At 38.3% G+C, this 15,830-nt stretch overlaps 1 protein-coding gene across 5 annotated transcripts in view; it reads left to right on the forward strand.

The window, feature by feature from the left end:
* The window catches only part of SORCS2 (sortilin related VPS10 domain containing receptor 2), a 521,645-nt gene that overhangs the window by 281,058 nt on the left and 224,757 nt on the right, over window positions 1–15,830 (forward strand). For all 5 annotated transcript variants that reach the window (XM_058838960.1, XM_058838962.1, XM_058838961.1 and 2 more), the window contains exon 3: window positions 13,416–13,515. In XM_058838960.1, the coding sequence (XP_058694943.1) occupies window positions 13,416–13,515 (100 nt within the window). The remainder of the gene's footprint in view (window positions 1–13,415; window positions 13,516–15,830) is intronic.

Genomic DNA, 15,830 nt, shown 5'->3' on the forward strand with positions numbered 1-15,830 from the left:
CTCCTTAAGTCTGCTCTCTCATTTTTGTGACTCTGAAGTGCAGGAATGCTGACTCCATGTTAGTGAAAGAGGGAAAAATTCAGTTCTATGCATTGTACATCTTTGATGAAAGAGTAAACCAGTTTTGAGGCTGCTTCTGAAACTTGCCCAGAGCTTGCTCAGTAAGAGGTAAGAAAAAGCTTTTTAGATTCTGTAACTGTCTCTGGGAAGTGTTTTGCATCTGTCTTCATCTCATGTAATGTGGCCTATCTTGTCTCAAAAAATAATGTTTCTCAGACAAAAAAAACCTAAACAACTAAATCAATAAAAAACCACAGCGTAGTTTAAGAATTATTTTACTTGTCTTTAAGTATAAAATGGAAAAATTAAATTTGTCTCTCTTTCTTAAAGTACAATACAGATGACCCTACTGTCCAAGCTCATTTACTATTATTAGGTCTTTTCAAACCTGAGATGTGCTGACATCCTGTCTTTAATGCTCTTGTATATTCTGAAGTAAACAGATTTCAAAGACACTTGACTGTATGTGTGAAGGCAAGGTCAAAGAGTTGAATGACACATCCTCCTCGTACAATAAGACTACCTATCAATCAGTTTTACTAGCAAATTCTTAATGAAGAAAAGAGATCAGAACATGACAAAAGTGTATCTTGGAAAATATATGTACATGATGTCCATTTTGGTATCCTTGGAATAGTAGCTAATGATGAAAACCATTACATACGACCTGGAAATATGGTTGTCTCCTGTAGGAGAACCTCTTCTGCAATTTATTACTTCTGAAAATTAGCAATAGAAAAAATCTGTTATGTTAAAGTGGTCTGAACTTTTTAAGTAACTAAACTTAAATGTGTACTGAATACATTTTAGTAACTAAAATAAGCATGATGGTTAAATTTAATTTAAGAATTATCATCTTTTGGTGTTGATAATTCAAGGATGGTAATTTACAGACATTAAAAAAAATTCAATTATTGCATTCACTGACAATGCATTTGGTGAATACATGCTCAGAAGTTAGGCCATTTTTGTCTTTCAATATGCTGAAAGATTTTGGCATTTTTTAGCAAGCACTGTGGTTCCACTATCTTTCATTTCCCTAAATTTTCTGTAGCACTTTTTCTACAGGGTTAGATGTTAGAGTTGAGTTAATAAATGGTAATGTAAAATACAGCCAGTCTCCCACTTTAATTGTAGGACACAGTCTAAAGTTAGACAGGTGGCTCTGGAAGAAGGAATTCCCTTTATCTTACTAAGTAGGAAAATATAGAAAAATATAAATATATATAAATACATAGAAACAACAAAATTGTTACTTGAATGTCTCATTGTTATTAGCAAGGATGTTAAAAATCAGAGAAAATATAAAATGCCTGTGTGACAAAGCACTTCAAGTGCATTCAACAATCAAGGAATTATATGTGTCTTTAAGATATATAGTGAAGGTTTTTCATTTAGTCATTATCTAATGATTATAATGAGAGTTTGTCTCAATAAAAAGAAAACAATTCATACCTGGAGATCCAGTCTGTACACAAGATACATTTACATATAAATTTACACATATTTATATTATAGTTAAATTTATACATATTTATATATGTAAATGTATCTTGTGGGGTGAATTTGGCAGTGCTGGGTGGATAATTTGGCAGTGCTGGGTTCATTGGTTAATAATCTTAGAGGTCTTTTCCAACCTAAATGATTCTATGAGAAGGAGAGAAGATGGCTCTCTGTGGCTTTCCATGGGATTTTCCACAAATGTAGGGCAGTAGGCATTGAGTGACTCCTTCAGACCACCTGACAACCTTACTGTTGTTTTCTCCAGTGATAGCTGGAATCTGCATTTCTTTGAAGAAGCTTCCCTGGAGTGGATATGATCTGGAAATAAGAACAGCAAATGTCTCTTCCCAAACACTGGCATGTTGGGTTTTAATTTACTGGTGTAAGATCAAGCTGGTTTCCAAGTCATGTGTAAAAGGTATTTAATAAAACGTGTCTGGTGGGACTAGTGGCTAGAATTTGTGATCTCTGCATTTATTTGTAGAGTAGTTGTATCATGCTGAACTTTCTCTGTGAACTGGCAGCTTGACCACATAGACCAAAAGGTTTGCCAAAGCTTTCCTAGGTTGAATTCCCCAAAGTGGGGGTTTAGAGTAGAACCAACAGCAGCAGAAAAGGAAAAAAAAGCTTTCCTTGGGCAAAATTTTTTTTTTTTTTTCTCATTTAAGCTTGACTGCTTTGGGCAGTTGAATAAGTCTGAGCTATGTGATTGCAAAATGACATTTAGATAAAATGCTTTTGTGCCACTTTTCAGACATCAAATGTAGAGTTGGGGATGCAACTATAATTTCAGACTTCACATCCAAAGATAGTGCAGGCTCTGTGTTGTAAGTACTTTTCTTATCAGTAAATGTGGATTCCCTAGAAAATATGCAATGAAGTTTCTTCTATAACTTGGTGATGCTTTAACTGTGTTGTTTACAGAAAATTACTTTTGATGCACAGTATTTTCGACAAAGTCAGATTATATAATTTAACTTTCAGTAACTACAGAATCACAGGTTGAGTGATGTTGGAAGGGAGCTCTTTGACATCATTGAATCTAACCCCCTTGATCAAAGCACAGTGATCTAGATCTTGTCCAGTTGAATTTTGAGTATCTCCAAGGATGGAGATACCACAAGTTCCCTGGGCAACAAGTCCACTGTTCAGCCACCCTCATGGTAAAAAAACCCCAAATTTCTTATGTTTAAATGGAGTTGGATGTATTTCAGTTTGTGTCCATTGCCTCTTGTCACTGAGCACTGCCAAGAAGAGTCTGTCTCCATCTTTACACACATCGATTATTGATACACATTGGTAGTGTCTCCTCTGAGCCTGCTCCGGGCTGCCCAGCCCCTGCTCTCTCAGCCTTGCACATTATGATAGGTGCTCCAGTCTCTAATCATCTTTGTGGCTCTTTACTGAGGGGCCACATTACTGCAGCTGTATCTCAGCAGTGCTGAGTGGGGACAATTCACCTCCCTCAGCTGCTGAAAATGTTCTTCCTGATTCAGCTTGAGACACTGTTGGCTCCCTTTGCTGCAATGGCCTTTTGTTGGCTTAGGTTTGATTTGATGCTCACCAGGACCTCCAGGACTTTTTCTGCCAAGCCTGTTGGTCTCCAGTATGTACTGGTGCTTCCTGGGTGTAGTCCTTTCTACCTCACTTTGTCAAGCTTTATGAGATTCTCGTTTGCCTGTATCTCCACAAGATATATTACTGATACATCAGCCACTCCTCACAGTTTTGTATCATTTATAAACTTGCTGCCATCATCCCATGGATCTCTTTCCCATCTTCTTGGACACTGTGAAATTTGCTGGGCTCCATCTGCAGCTGTTCTCTTGGTGACCTTCAACCACCACAAGGCTCGTGCAAGGAAGGAGCCCATCTCCTGCTGTCCCAGCCTCAGTGAGAGAGCCTGGACACCCAAACAGCCTCAGAGCTACATCCACTGCTGGCAGCTCCATCTGAGCTCAAGTAGCAGATGATAGGGAAAGCAGGAGAACAGGTTCATTCCTACCAAAGGACTCCTTATTAGAAAATGGGCTGCTTTCTTCTCTCCCTCATCTCCATTAATGCCAGATGAGAATGTGATTGAAGTTTTCAGCTCTTTCCATGCTTTGAGTTATTTTCAATGCTGAGAATATTCTTGTTCTGTGGGGTTGTTTTAACTTGCATTTGAAATTACATGTCAATAATTTATAGTGGACCTGGCTTCTATTAGGGGCAGTTAGTCATCACCTAGTGAATGGATGTATTAGCATGTCACCCTGGTATATATCAACCTCCTCTCCCATAAAGCACAGTGGCAACTGTGAACACACTCTTAGTGCAGCTTTCTTTTAAGAAAATAGATCCAGCAAGGCATGTATTCAGAAGATCCTTTCTATCAAGGATCATTGTGTTACTGTTTTATTTTTGGAATGTTCATTAATGTGGCATGGAAGCACCATAGATCCATGTGGAAGTGTTAATAGCCATAAAATTGGCTGCTTCCTGTACTTGTTGCTATGAAGTGTGATCTTAGTTTGGAAACTCCTGTGTAAATGCGTGTATTTGTCTTAGGATTCTGTTTCCTAGAAAACCGTGACACAGTGCAAAATGTGCTGCATTTGCTGTGGCTGGCCCTCTTAACCTGTCAGCCTAATTTATGGAAACACTTCCCAACACCTTCTGCTGCTAATGGTCCCTCAAAGTCCTGCAGAAAAGGCTACTTCTGCTTCCTAATTTTGAGCCATGATGGTGGCACTTTTTGTCTCTTTTCTGGATCTATTTTGGATTTATGTCTGGCCAAGGGTTTAAAAGAGCTGCTATTAAAACAGAAACATCTGCTGGGGCTTTATGTGCTGCTGGCTTGCCAAGTTCAACAGCAGGCCAATCTACAGCTGATGGGCTCAGCCCTCCACAGGTGTCACTGCAGTTACAGGAGGATGACAGTAAGGGAAACTGGGCTGCTGAAAGCTTTAAACAAAACAAATAAATAAATAAGTGAAACCCCTTCAGCAACTGTGGAAGGCTGCTAGAAGATTATGGTTGGGGTCATTAGCAAATAACAGAAACAAATCCTGCTGAAGTGTTGTGAGTGAATTCTCTGGTGTCCCTGGTTGCTGCAGCACCCTGAGATGTGCCTCCTCCCATTCCTACCTGCAGGCTTCCCATTGCGTTCTGCACGCTGCCAGCTCAGGCAGCACAGACACACAGTGATTTTAAACACTGTTAGGAAAATCTGATTTTGTTTAACCATCTGAATATTTTCATGATTCAAACACATCATGGCAATCTCATTTGTGGTCAGACATGGATGAAGCAGATGGTTGTTTTGACATGAACTGTTTTTGAAGGAGAGGAATTCAAAACAATGCTTAAAAATTCCTTATAAAGATTTTGTTCCAATGCAATTGTAATAACTTTAAATAATCTCTTCTTTGACACTGGGGACATGGGAACTGATATCTTGGATGAAATTGAGCTGCATCTGAGCACTGCCCAGCTTCCATCCCAGGTGTGTACTTGCAGTTTCAGAGAAGCATGCCAGAAAACACACAACAGGCAACAGTGAGTCCCTGATACATTTCCAGAGTCTATTTTCCTGTATTTACTTATTGTTTAGGATTTTTATTATTTTCAAAATTGTCCAGTTACTCCCTTAGTTTGCCAAGCATTTTGCTTCAGGTGCAGAATACCACAGTCAAATTACTGACAAAACATTGACTTCATTTACCTTTTTATAAAGTGCTACACCTGGCCATATAGTTCATTTTACCTCTCACCTCCCCCACAGCAATCATAAAATGGAGGTCAGCACTTCAGCAGCAAAAGCTAAAACTGCTACAATTGAGTAGTACAATTGGAGTTAAGGAAGAGTTCTGCTCACTGAAGAGTGAGTAGAAGACTGTTATAGTTGGCAGAGCCCATTGCTAGAGGAATAGATAATTGCATGTGAATGTGCATATGCAATTTATTAAATTATTATCAGTTCTTTTTTAATTTTATAAATGTTCCTATTCCAACCAATTCTATCCAGTGATTATAAGAAAATTTGCTGTTCTGGTCAGAAAGCACAAGGCAAAATTCTCTCATATATCCCATCATGTTTCTTGCCTTCCAAGAAACTGCCTGACTGAAAATAAAGTTGTTTCTGAAATATTTCAGCTGTGTTTAGTGGTTTAAATAAAAAGCCTGGGCTATGGGAAATGCCTAGCATTTTTCCATGATGGAAGATTTTAATGTTCCTTGCAAACCTCAAGAAAGTATTCTTGAACCATCTCCTTTCCACAAAGAACACAAGTATGTGAGATAAGAAATAATTCCTTTGTAATTACTCATTTCCCCTCACAACACTCATAAAAGAGAAATTATACTGGAAGTGATATATGTATGTTTCCACTTCTGGCTATATAGTTAGTAAGCATAATTTTGGAAAATTGCATGTTAGCAACAAAGACTTCTTTTTCCTAAACTACTAAAAACCCAAACAAAAAATACCCCACCAAAACTAAACCAAAACTTTTTTTTTTCCAAAGATGGTTGTCTACATAGATGAAAGGAAGTTAGTATTGCATAGGAAGTATTAACTTGTTTTGTAGGTAGTAATTGAATAGTTAATCGAATAGTTAATTAAATAGTTAAGTCTCTCAATAGCAAATGCTCTATAATACACTCCATTCCTTGCTGAGAACTGTTAATGCAGTGCTGGACTTGCAGCTGCTGAAACTTAATCTACATGGAGCTGTTTCTTGGGATAAATGCTTGCATACTAACTGTTAGTTATACAATATGTTGAATTCAGTGAAGAAAATGCGGTAAGAAATTGATCTTTCTCCATTTCCCACAATTTCATTCTTGTTTTCTATTCCCTCATGTAGGTCACTGGAACTGTTTAGTACCGGGAAGGGATTATAAACAGCATTACTGAAATGGTCCAAAAGCAGGACTTCAAAACCCTTAATTTGTCTGTGAATTATTTCAGTAAGTTTGTTTCTAACAGGAACAAATAACCTGGGTTGAACGATTGTGGGGGAATTTTTAATTTTCTCCCAAGCACCTTAAAGTACCCCTGTGCCCCTTGAGGGCAGCGTGATGCAGCGCATGCCCCAGCTCTTCCATGGCTGCAAAGCTGAGGAAGAAATAACCTGGAGCTTTTCCTTTCTGCAGAAGTAAGACATAACCCTGTCTTGCTGGCGGTGTCTTGTCTGCTTTGTCACTGTGACACTGCTTGTTTCATGGTTGAGTGGATTCATCACAAGTATCTGTGTACTGCAAGCATGGCTACAGGCTGTACCTTCCAAGACGTACTGTCAGCAAGTGCTGTGTGCTGGTGACGGAATTAATGCACCAAGGCAGTAGTTTCAGAATAGGTGTCTAACATAAACTAACACTTTCTGAGTGGAAAGGAGATGGCTGCAGCTAATAGAAGCTAATGTGATGTTTTGTCAGCCTGTAGAATATAAAAGCTAATTGTTGGAGCTGTGCAGCAAAGTAATGAGGAGCTTGAAAATGTAACTGATAAGCAGAGTGATTATAGGCTAATGAGCAGAATGTTTGTGGTATACTGAAGGACTAATGAAGGTCTGCAAAAGATAACTGTGATGGTATACAGATAGGCATATATATATGCAGAGTAGGAATGTTTAAGTACAGCATAGAAAGATGTACAGTAGATATTAAAGACACAATGCTGCTAACTATTGAGCATGTGTGTGTGTGTCATTGTGCAGATGAAGCAATTAACCAAAACCAGTATACCTGATGACAGAATATACTAGTACAAGAAAAAATTATACAGTAGGTAAATACTTGTATAATTCACGTATCTCCATCAAGTAACACCCTCATCTGTACAAAGAGCTCTGTCTATCACCACCCATGTTCTCTCATGAGAAAAAGTGAAGATTGTAGCCTGGCATACCAGTCTGGGGCCTGGTCAGGCTTGGTACCGTGTGGTGTCAGAGGACCTGGCTGTGTGCGGTGTAAAATAAGGTCATGTCTTATTCGTCGCTGTGACATTAGCAGCCAGACTTCCTTAGGAGAGATCTGACTTCTTAGAGTCACCTGCCATGGTAATCCTGGTTTTTATTGTTGGCTACAGAAGACTGGTTTTCCCTCCACTGTGGCCAGTGGAATTGGATACGTTTAATGCTTTGAATAAAAGCCCAGTTCTAGAATATGTGATGTTTAAGATCCTCCTTGAGTCTTCACATGATGTAAATGCAATATTTTTCTTTTTTTTTTTAATTTTTGCTAGTGGAATTTTTCAGGTCAGCAATTTACAATCAAATCTATATGGACATTAATACCTGTAATTATTGGAAGGAGTCTGTGTAACTGCATAAATGCAGAGTTGCACCATGACCTGTACACAGTGGAGCATTACAGAGCAGGTCACTTCAACTAAAAAGGCAGCTGGGATTACCAACAGCTCTTAAAAATATCTGTGTTATCAGATATGTAATCAATATATGATATCAATAACTGATAGGTGAAAATGGGATGTGTTCATCTCTAGTGTTTTGGGCAAAAGAAGGTAAATTCTCTATTGCCTAAATATGAAGTTGCTAACATATTCATGTTACCTCTTGCCTACACCATTGATTCTTTAGTGTAAAACTGGATTAAGGAAGAAGCATATTTTTGGTTTTGGGAGGAAAAATGTGTCATTTCCAAAAGGCTCAAATTTCTGGAAAGTAGAGAGAAAGGTATTTCCAAAAAGTACTCCAGCAAAGCTGATAGCTGATTAGTAATCTGTTAATTGGATTCCTGGGTGTTAATTGGATTGCTAGGAGTCCTACTCTTCTCTACAGCTTTTGAAGAAACTTTCATCTGCATGAATTCCTCAATGTATGAGTTGGGTGTTGGAATCCAATGTTACAGTGTGTTTGTACTCAGAAGAAAGGCTTTGGGGTTTTGGAGGTTTTGGGTTCTGTTTGAAAGAATTTTATGAGGCTAACCAAAGCCTCTGCAATTTCCACATTGGATGTGTAAAAGCCCGTGAAGGTTTCTGTGCTGTTTAAGTGCAGAAGATGAGTTAGTTTTTCACTTCTTTAATGATGTTCCTCTGGTTTCTTTCCTTTCAGTAGGTTTGTCTTGGTACTTGTTGGAACCTCTGATGTATCTGTTTTAGATACTCCATCAGCCAGTTCTTCATTCCTCTGCAGTATCTATTTTCCTCACAGACATTTGAGGTATAGTCGACTGCGTTGTCTCTATTATTCAGGTGAGGGACCAGAGCACAAAGGGAATCCTACTGTTAGATCTAAGTCTGTCACAGAGCAAGAACCTAAAATAATTTCTCCTGCATTTTAAAGTTCATGCTGTAAATCTTTGACTGTTCTGCTGACTGAAAGGAGGGGAAGGTGGGAAGACAACATTTGCAATAGAGTCTGGAGAAAATTAAGTGGGAAGCAGTCAAGTGACTTTTACGTACAGATCCACTCTTCCTTGATTCTCTACTGTGCATGTCAATTGACTCTTTTTTTCAACAATTTACCAATTATCTAAACCATCTTTTGTATTCTTTTCCTTCAAAGACTTTTTTTTTTTTTTTTTCCCCTAGTTAAGTAATCTATGAGTCATTTGAAATCTCTTCATTGTTGTCTTCCAGGATTTTGAGTTAATGGAGCTTGTACAATATGACTCATTTGACTAGAATGGATCTTGAGTTGGTCTTCAAGAAGAAAAAGTAGATGAAATCTGATGAACATGTGTGTTAAGTGTTCCAACCTTTCTCTTTGTAGTCTGTCACTTCATTTTAAAAAAAAAAAAGGAAGCTTTTTTTTTTTTTTTGCACTTGATGTGTCCTTTGGGTATTACATGTAATTTGGGAATGCAATTTTCATCTCTAAGAATCTTCATTAACATCTTATTATATTAATTTTAATTTTTCTTATATATTTTAAAATATCTATTTGAAAATGTATCCTGGAAAAACAACTAACAATGAGCAATGTTGAATCATAGGTGTGAGTCACCAGGGGAGAGCTTTATAATGATAGTGAAGTTCAGAAAGGCAAACATTTGGTTCATGTCTCTTTTGGTATCTGCTAAATTTCTTCGTCTTTCTCAATATTTCTGTTGAATGATATCCAGATCCAGTGTTTAGGTACAGTTCCAAATTATGTTAGACATAGATTTATTTTAGCTCAAATCTAAAAAAGTTACATTTTTGAGGATTAGACCCAAATTTTACACAGAGCTTAGGGGCTTTGGGAGTTTTATTTCATCAGGGTACATTTCTCTACCACTTGGAAGTTTTCCCAACTGCTTTTTTTAGGTAACACTACTAAGCTAAAAAGACCTAATTGTGTCTGTGCTGTAATATCATTGCATGATTTTGAGGACTCTTATCTCAACATGCTGTTCTTACAGTGGCAATTGGTTTATTTCATAAATAAAAAAAAAAATAAGAATAGCACAGATTTCAGCAGAAAGATGTACATTACTTCTGGAGAACTCCTACCCAACCACACAGGTTGTGTGATGTCTGCATCAGTATGTGAATAATCCTGTTCCACCATCCAATGGTTCTATCACCTGAGTACAGGAAGATGTGTTTCCTGTGAATGCTCCACTGAGTTTTGCTCAGTGAAGAAAGATCCTTGTGCCTGTAGTGCACAGATGGATACACAGCAGCAGGACTCAGCCTGTGTATAGCTTTCTGTTTCCCCTGCAATGTCTGTCATAAAGCCAAAATTCTAATTATCCATGTCCAGATCAGTCAGAACTGCAGGTCAGACCCTTCTGTTTAAAGGCAGCCTGTACACTTCTTGCTCTGGTTTATGGAGTTCTGCTGTTGTGCTGCCACTTTAGATAAACCGTGGTATAGGAGGAAGTTATATTCTTCTCATTAGGTACATGTGTATCCTTTTTCCATTATAACTTGAAATATCTTTTCATGATTTTCAGGGAGGAAAGAGAATATGTTTATCCTGATAAAAACTGATTACTCATGTGGGGTTTTTCCATCCCCTTAACACTCTTGAAACAGCATGAGTTTGGTTCCTAACAGAAAAAAAAATCTCACTAAGATTGGAAAATCGTGAAGGACTCCTCCTCTCCTTAATTTTGTACAAAGTACGTTTGAAATATTTATTGAAGTAGGCATGTACTGGGATCGTAGAATTCATCCTCTCCAGCCCTGTCTGTAGCTCAGTAGTGCCATTAAAGGATATTCTGTTCTAGCTGCATGCTACAAAATGCTTGTTCTTTATATACACAGAGTCAGGAACTTGGAAGTTATATCTTAGGTGAAAAAGTCGAGGTGACCTGTTTTCTATAGATTATAGTAGATTTGAAAAACCAATTATTTTGTACAGTGCCTTTCTTGAATGATGTACTCTTCTGCCTGAATGTCTCAAAGAATAGCTGACATTCCTGGGCGCTCTCAAATCCGGGCTAGAGTGAAAAAGATTTGGAAGTCAGAATACATTTCTCCATAGATCCACAGATCTTCCAACCATGATCTTCCTGCTTAGACATGGTGTACTTTTTGGGAGATACAGTTTCCTGTTTTCTCAGGCTGGAACTGGATTTTTTTTTTCCCTTGAGATTGCTAATTTTTACCTGGGGGAAAAAAAAAAAAGGTTTTTGACTGTATAATTTTACTACACTTATCTGAAAATACCGTAGTTATCTTAGTACTCTCTTCTTGTTAAAACCTCATTCTTTTTATGCAGTACTTTCTATAAGTCATGAGAATTAGAAGCAAAAGTTTTGGACTGGAACTTTTTATCTTGGAACTTACTTATCTTTTTTGGGCTTCCTGCCTGGACTCTTTTCACACATTGACACAGTTTCCATGGTGTCCCTCACATGGTGTCACTCTTCAGTGGTCCCATTGTATTAATCCTGGAACTGCCTCTTCAAAGTAAATTGAATCATCTTTAAGGTTCAGAGAATTATTTCATGATGGTATTACTGGGCTAGCCACCAACCTGATATTCTTCCCTCAAAGAGAATAGACTAGGTTATATTTCCATCATATATTGTTCTGCATGGTTTCATTACATGTGTCTGAAGTTGGTATTTTAAGTCTTTGCTTTAATTTCTTTCTGTCAAACACCACTGACAAATTAGGTTTAGCACTGTCCATCCTATTCCCCTTAGAATTTGAATTATTTCTGTGCTGAGTTGTACATTGCAGTTGTATTTGTTTGATATCTACATATTTGTCAAAATTGGATTGCTATGATTCAGTTCATTCTCTAATGAATTGCTGTATATCTGCAGAGAAAGCAACATTGTGGGGAGAAAAAAACCCAGATCAGATCTATCCAGATAATGCTGTGAAATGGTTAAACTCTCAGCTTTAGGCTGTGACAATGGCCTGAGTGTCATAGTCTTATGACCAATTGGGTTTTTAACTGGTGGAGAAGGAAGAAAAACAAAGCAAAGCTGAACCTTTCTTGGTATTCCTTAGGACCTGTTCCAGGCATATCACTGTCTGCCCACTATACTTGGTGATGCCAAAGATACAGCAAGCTGCTCCATGACACCAGCTGAAGGTTCCTGTATCTTGTGGAAACTGGATTGGTGAAAGCACAGGAGATGGCTCTGGCTTCATACAATGTGCCCTCCAACTTCAGTGACATTCTGGGTGGCACTGGGACGTAGGTGGGATGCTCATGGCAGCCTGCTGTGGGCACCATCCCTTCAGGGAGTAACCTGCCTCACATGGCTTGGAGGAGACCTCAGGCAGTGGGCTGCTTCTCAGTGCGTACACACTCAGGCAGGGATTTGGTTTTTCACTGTTCTCTCTCGTTGTACTCAGTAATGTTCCTGCAGACTTCAGCAGTGACTGCCCTGGGTGAGGAGCATGAGGCAGCAGAGCTTGCTGGGGAACAATGAACATGGTAGAAAGGGACTGTAGGGCAGAAATCACTGCCCAGGCAGTGCAGTGGCACACTGGGAGGGACATTCTTGTCTTGTCTCTCTTGGATGTGAGAGCTTTTGAATGCTTCCAATTGCTTGAATAATGAAGAAGGGACAAATGCCTTAAATGTGTCTGAGTCCCTTTCCAAATGCAAAATGAGTAACTGTAAATATGGAGAGGGCATATGGTACAATTTGATCCTAAACAGAACAAGCAAGGTTTCATCCAAAGTGATTTAAATTTGGATGTGACTTGCTTTGAATTTCACTAATTTTTCTTTATAGTAGCATTTTACTTGTCTGTTCCTTTTATAATTGACATTGGCAATACAACTGCAGAGCTTGGATGCCATTTTTGAAAAGACTGCTGGGTTTTCAGAAATATGGAACAAATGCTGCAGAGTGCCCACATTTGAAATACTGATGGAGATGTGTGTGTGACATACTGATGGCCAAATACTGACTTTCATTTTTTAAATTCAAAATTTAGTGATCTGAGAAGGAGATGGAGGAGTCAATGGGATACCTTTATCCAGTACTGAGTCTGCTGGAGGTCTAATGTGAGTCTTCCAGATCTCAGGCCAAATTCTTCTCTTATGCAACAGCAAGCTCTGAAGCCAACTCCTCTTTTTCTGCATAGCTGAGGAAGTGCTGTTAGTACTTGCCAATGAGCCTGTGCTCTTCATTGCTTTTTTTTTTCCACCTTGTGGGTGGTGATGGAAAGGTGTACATGTCAGGCTTCTGTTGCTGCACAGGAAAAAATAAACCATCACTTCAGAGAACTTCAAAGTACAGACAGAACTAGCCAGGTTTTTTCAAACCAAGAACCTAGTTTTCTTAATAGTAGCTGGTTTCTTTCAGTAGCTAATGAGCACTGGAAAGAACAAAAGGATGGCAGAGTAGCATTGAAAATGGTCGGTTTTTACAAAAAGAGGAGTCTTCAGAGTTTCAATGCTGAAGTCTTTAGAAGAGAGCTCTTACAGATGTTTGATTTCTTTCAGGTCTTCTGATTTTGGGACGTTATACACAAAGTTGAATCTACAGCCTGGGATTGCCACTGTTATTGACAATTTCTACATTTGTTCCACCAACAAAAAGAAGGTATGTGTCAAAAACCCATTTTTGTAGTGCAGGTGAGATTCTGCGACTATGTGAAGTGTGTTTTACAGGTTTTCAAAATACAGGAAACTGATTTTCATGATGGTGAAGATCACTTTGGGTGCATTTGTAACATATAGAAGTGGGATATTTATTGTTCCTGAATAGAACAGTCAGAAAAAAAAAAAATACTTTGATGGACATGGGAACTTCATGAGGTCATTGACTCATATGACTCCTGGAAATCAAGGTTTCATAGTGTTTTCCATGCAATTGAAGAAGGAAATTCTGTAGGTTTTCACACATCCCAGTGGATACTGAGGCTAACATTCAAACTCTTCATCCTTTATGCACAAGGTCTTTGCATGTTCCTGTATATAAAGTATAGGGATTGGGCAGGCTGTCATTGATAATGATGTTTATCCTGTGTAGACCTTAATTAAATACATTTTTAAAGCCTCTCTCCTTGAAGCTTTCTTAAGAAATGTTCCTGCATCATTAGTGAAAACAAAATGCTTTTCCTGGAACCTAGGAAGGTTAAGTGGACTTCATAAGTGAGAGCAAAATTGACCCACTGAGTGTATTTACAGTGGATGTTATACTAGAAACAACAGGAAGAATGAATATGAGAAAAAGCATGGTAACAGTCCTTCTATGTCTCCAAAGTGCTCGTAATTTAAACGGCAAGAATTGTGAAGTACAGTGTGAAACACAAGCATGGTCTTTCATGAAATAAGAATTTTCTCTTGATAAGGGCCTTTTAAATCAAATGTAATACAGAAACACTGATTTCAGGTAGAGGCCACTGATTGGAAGAACAATGTTTGTTGTGTTTGGCTTAATCAAAAGTCAGTGGAACTCAGCAAGGCTGCCTTGATGATTAACTACATACTGTATTTCTCTTGAAATTGTCACTGGAATTGCGCCCAAGTTGTGCTGTGTCTGAGTTGGGTAATATATTTTTAATCTGCTGCAAAGCCAGAAATTATTTTTTTGTTTCTTGAACTGTACCTGCCAACAAGCACAGTTTCTTCAGATTGTGTAGCTCAGATATATGATCTACTGGTGGCTGCAAGTCCGAAAGAATAAAACCAAAACTCTTTACCCATCTCAGTTTCTGGAATAAAAGCTAGAATGGTGAGATGGATGAGAGCCCCACAGATGATCGTTCCCAGCTCAGTCAGCTGCAATATCAAAGCCTGCCCAAGCACAAGTGTTCAGTGACAGTATGGTTGTGCCGCTTGTCTGAAAAAATAAACAGCAATAAGATCAATGCTAAATTTCAAGCCTGAATGAGACAGCAGTTCACAAGAACCCTCATGTTAATCCTGTCTTAGAAAAATCTATATTCTACTGAATTTCACAGTTCTTAGAGATACAAACCCTGCTTAATAAACTAATATGGTATTGAAATCCACCTAATACAGGAAGTCCCTTTGAGTCAATATAAATGTGCTATTTTTATGTGGATATTTGCTTCTGTGAAGGTGTTGTTTATTAGTATGCAAACAAAAACAGCAGAGCAGAAATAATTTCTAGTGCCTCTAAATGATGCCAGAGGGGGATCTATTAATACACACAAATACACATACATGCATATGTGGTACAAAAATGATGAAAGCAGTGGGGTTTCATGCTTTAGCCAACAGCTTCAGACTGTTCTTGGAGGTTTTGCAGCCAGATGTGGAAGGTAAGAGGAAAGTCTTCACATTGTAAGAGCTTTGTCTGTTGTAATGGGAAATTGTAGGTGCTGGACCTTTGATTAGGGCACTAAGACTAAGTTGATCTCACACAAGTTATTTGGGGTGATGGAGGAACACATCTCCCTGTCTGTCTATTTCGGCACAGTTGTACTGGGGTGGAATAGAATATTTAGAATTCTGACTCCCTTTTCTGAGCTGAGCAGAAGTCTCAGGGTTTCACTTGTTCTTGCTGTTACTTCAGATCGTTATTGTGATCTGATTTTCTTCAATGACTTCACATCTTTTAAAATGTGCTGAAAATGGAAACTGGAGCACTGTGTATAGTGGAACTGAGCATGCACTTTAAATTTAAAGTGTAAGTAGTCCCATGCTACCACTTAGCATTTAGTGACTGGGAAAATACATGAAAGCAAAGATAAAAGACACTTACAGGGATTTTTAATACTTAGCATATTAAAAAGTGTTCTATGATTTCATTTCATTTAGCCATTGTTCTCCTTATCTGTGGAAGAACAGATACTGTACATTTCAAACTCATTGTTCCCATCATCAGAGCATTAACCACACCTGATTTAAGTTCTGTAGAATTAGATATCTGGTCAAGCTCACTCCCTC

Source organism: Poecile atricapillus, chromosome 4 (genome assembly GCF_030490865.1).
Source record: "Poecile atricapillus isolate bPoeAtr1 chromosome 4, bPoeAtr1.hap1, whole genome shotgun sequence".
NCBI classification, from domain to species: Eukaryota; Metazoa; Chordata; class Aves; order Passeriformes; family Paridae; genus Poecile; species Poecile atricapillus.